At 51.9% G+C, this 4,174-nt stretch overlaps 1 protein-coding gene across 1 annotated transcript; it reads left to right on the top strand.

Moving 5' to 3' along the window:
- The first annotated feature begins 319 nt into the window (after window positions 1–319).
- LOC142560760 (uncharacterized) lies at window positions 320–1,014 on the top strand. The gene is made up of 2 exons (XM_075673086.1): window positions 320–544; window positions 583–1,014. The coding sequence occupies exons 1-2, from the start codon at window positions 320–322 to the stop codon at window positions 1,012–1,014; spliced, it is 657 nt and encodes a 218-aa protein (XP_075529201.1).
- The last annotated feature ends 3,160 nt before the right edge of the window (window positions 1,015–4,174 follow it).

Below are 4,174 nucleotides of genomic sequence, written 5' to 3'. Positions count from 1 at the left end.
ACGTGCTCACCTTGATTCCTTGACAGTAGCTGTGGCGCAGCTGATCACCTGGAAAATAGATCTCGTCACAATACTTATTCTGATATGACATCCCAGAAGACCCAAATGTTATATTCAGTTTCGTTATTCATTTCAGTTCTTCATTCCCCAGGGGGCGCTTCTGTTCTTCATTATATATATCGGTTGTATATGGTAAATAAACGGCTTTTTACTTAGGGACGGCTGGAGTCTGACTTCCACCTTCGGTCAATACCACATTGGCGACGAGGATGTCGTAAACATACCCCCAGCCCCGCTGCGCCGTCCGCATCCGCCCACCATGAGCTTCACCAGGCTTGCTCCGCCACCGTTTTTCTTTCCGACGCCCGGCCGTCCCTCATTGCCATGGGAGCAGTGGGAGCAGATGTTATACGTGTACTTGCTGGCATCCGGAGCCGCCGCATTCAAGCCGGAGCAGCGCAAGGCTATTCTTTTGCATCGTTTGGGGGCGGACGGCCAGCGTATTTATCAGGGGCTACATGCAGGGACCAACACCGCAGCTCCGGCCGCGCCATGTGCCACAGCACGCGCCGATCGCGCGAGTCTGTCGTGGCCCCTCCTGACGAATACGACTCTGCACTCGCCGCATTACGGCACCAGTTTTCGACGTCGCGCAACTTTATCATCGAGCGTCATCGCTTTCACCGCCGCAGCCAACACACAGGCGAGTCCGTTCATGACTTTGTTGCCGCTCTGCGGGAGCTAGCGTCACATTGTTCGTTTGCCTCGCAAGATGATGCTCTGCGGGACCAATTCGTTGCCGGCGTAGCTTCCACTCGCGTACGTGAGCGGTTACTGCTTGAGGGTTCCACACTTTCATTCGAGAATTCTGTTCGAATTGCACTTCAGTTTGAGCAGGCGGCTGAAGAGCTCAAGGAGCTTTCTGCTTCGGTCGAAGCAATTTCATTGCGGCAGCGTCGAAAACCATCGCCGCATTCTTCGAAAAAAAGAATTCACAACCGGCAGCCACCTTAGAGCAGAATTTAACGAGGAACTCGGGTGGCTCACGTGCGCCGCAGCGGAACCGCCCCCTTCAGCGGAACCAAGAACAGAGTAGCCGCTCCGGCTCGCCACATTGTTTCCGATGCGGTTCGTGGGACCACATCGCGTCAGCGCCGCAGTGCCCAGCGCATGACAAGACTTGTTCGTTTTGCGGTCGCAAGGACCATTTTAAAAGGGTATGCAACCGCAAGCTAGCCCAAATGCAAGGCCGAGTCCGTGAAGTTGAATTTCATGATGATGTTTCGTCATCCAGCAGTGCTGGGGAAGTTTTCACTGTGCAACATTCCGCGCGTAGCGGAATTCATATTCAAGTGCAAGTCGCGAATGTCACTTTGACATTCCTTGTTGATTCAGGGTCGTCTGTTTCAATCCTGTCGGAGCAAGAATTCAGTCGATATTTTCAGAGCGTTCCGCTCCTGCCTGCTCCGCATGTTAGTCTGTTTCACTACTCTAAACGGCCGATTCCAGTGCTAGGTTGTTTCCAGGCAGACGTTCGCTTCAAAGGCCACACAGCGTCGCTACGTTTTTATGTTGTTCACCGAGGAACTTCTCTGATCGGTCTTGACGACATTAAGGCCTTGGATCTTCGCATTGAGGGTTGTGCTCTCAATTGCTTATGCACGTCCATTGCTCCGCAGCCGACTGTTGTTGACCCGCTATCCTGTTCTATTTCCACACCGTCAAGCACACAACTCCGTAACAAAGCTCTTCCGCGAGCCTTAGCACATGAGTTCAGTTCACTTTTCAGTCCCGAGTTGGGTCTTGCTAAGGGGTTTACGCATCGCATCAAGACACGGCAAGGCGTGCAGCATGTAACTTCGAATCTTCGCCGTCTGCCGTATTCTCTCCGGTCACCAGTATCAAATGAGCTTCAGAGGTTGCTGAGCCTTGACACCATCGAGCGCATCGATGCTTCTGAATGAGTGTCCCCTATTGTTGTTGTAAACAAGAAAGATGGTAGCATCAGGATCTGTGTAGACCTTCGAGAGCCGAACAAAGCCATTGTCTAGACAGTTTCCCGTTGCCCCATACAGATGAGCTGCTTCACGCTTTGGTAGGCGCTACACACTTCTCCAAACTTGACTTGGCTTCCGCTTACCATCAGGTTCTCTTGCACCCTGATAGCAGGGATCTGACAGCTTTCATCACTCATGATGGCCTTTCCCGTTTTAAAAGAGTTTGCTTTGGGTTGGTTTCTGTCCCAGCGGCATTTCAGAAGATGATGTCGAAAATCCTTGACCGCTGCCCTGGCGTGTTGTTCTACATTGATGATGTCATCATTTTTGGCAAGACCGCAGGAGAATACCTTTCAAACTTGAAGACCGTGCTGCAAAAGATCAAGAACGCAGGTCTGATACTGAACAACAAATGCCTTTTCGACGTTCCAGAACTTGCCTTTCTAGCGCACAAGGTCACTGCACGTGGTATCTCACCACTTCCAGAGAAAGTAGACTCCATAGTTAACACACCAGTGCCAACTGATGTGGCCACCCTTCGTCCGTTCCTGGGCCTCGTAGAATACTACTCCAAGTTTGTTCCACACTTGGCACAAGTGGTTGAGCCCATGAGAGTCTTACTTCGCAAAAATAAGCCATTCATCTGGTCTGCCGAAGCAGACAGCAGTTTCCGGAGGGTCAAGGAAATGCTTTCGTCGAGTACAGTCCTCCAGATGTTCGATCCGTCATGGCCAGTCATTGCGTCGACCGACGCGTCTTACTGTCGGCTGGGAACAGTGCTGTAGCAACAAAGTGGCCATGAGCTTCGCGCAGTCGCTTTCGCATCTCGTACACTGTCGCCTGCAGAGAGAAAATATTCAGTCGGTGAACAAGAAGCTCTTGCGTACATTTGGGCATGTGAGCGATGGCACACGTACCTTTGGGGTCGCCGTTTCACAATTCGAACAGACCACCAGGCACTGGTGTCCTTGCTGTCGTCACAAGGACATGGAAGACGCCCACTCCGAATTGCACGCTGGAGTGCACGACTACTTTGCTGCAATTTCACTGTTGAATACCGCAAGGGGTCCATAAACACTGTAGCAGATGCACTTTCTCGGCTACCAGCACCTACCTCGCAGGCAGAGATTGCTAAGGAGGAAGAAATTGTCTCGTTCATTGAGCCAGCCTGCGTGACAAAGGAGGAGTTCAGGCAGGCCGCGCTCGACGACAGTTGCCTGGAAACCATCAAGTCATTCATGCTGAGTTCCTGGCCGCCAAAGAAGCCCATACCAGAAGAGGCGATACCATTCTACGCCATTCGGGAAGAACTTCCTGTTGTCGATAACCTGCTTCTGCGTGGAGAGCGCCTCGTTGTTCCCTCCTCCCTCACGGCTCAGATCATCGGCACCGCGCATGAGACACATCCGGGTATCACGCGCACGAAGGCGCGACTGCGAGAGCGGTTCTGGTGGCCACGAATGGATAAGCAAGTGGAAACGGCAGTCAAACACTGCCATATCTGCCTGGAGGCAGATCAGTCCGCCAAAACATCACCAGCACCATTGCAACCTGTTGAATGGCCTGAGCGACTGTGGCAAAAGCTTGGCCTAGACATTGTTGGTCATTTGGAGCATGCAGCTTACAACAGCAGATTTGCTGTAACTCTTGTTGACTACCATTCGAAATGGCCAGAGGTGCATTTTTGCAGCGAAGTGTCCACGAGCACCGTGAAAGACTTTTTAAGAAGTGTTTTCGCCCGTGAAGGCTACCCGGAAGCGATAGTTTGTGACAATGGACCTCAATTCACTTCACGTACGTTCATAACTTTCCTGCAAAACAGAGGCATCAGTCTTTCACATTCTTCAGTATACTAACCCCAAGCCAATGGGCAAATAGAACGTTTTAATCGCACATTGAAGAATTTCATTCAAGTTTCACTCCTCGAAAGACGACTACTCCGGCAAGCTGTCACAGAATACCTTGCCATTTACCGCTGTACTCCGCACGCCACCACCGGGGTCGCCCCAGCAGTTCTGCTGCATGGTAGAATGCCCCGAACCAGGCAGGATATCGTGGGTTTCTCGGTACCAGCATTTGCGGAAGATCCAGCCAAGGAGTTGGCGCGACTTCGTCAAAGGGTTCGGCGTCAGCAGCAAAGCAGCAAGCACTACACGGACAAAAGGAGAGCCGCCAAG

The sequence above is a fragment of the Dermacentor variabilis genome, chromosome 10 (assembly GCF_050947875.1).
Source record: "Dermacentor variabilis isolate Ectoservices chromosome 10, ASM5094787v1, whole genome shotgun sequence".
Lineage (NCBI taxonomy): Eukaryota > Metazoa > Arthropoda > Arachnida > Ixodida > Ixodidae > Dermacentor > Dermacentor variabilis.
This window is presented reverse-complemented; position numbering and strand designations above follow the sequence as displayed.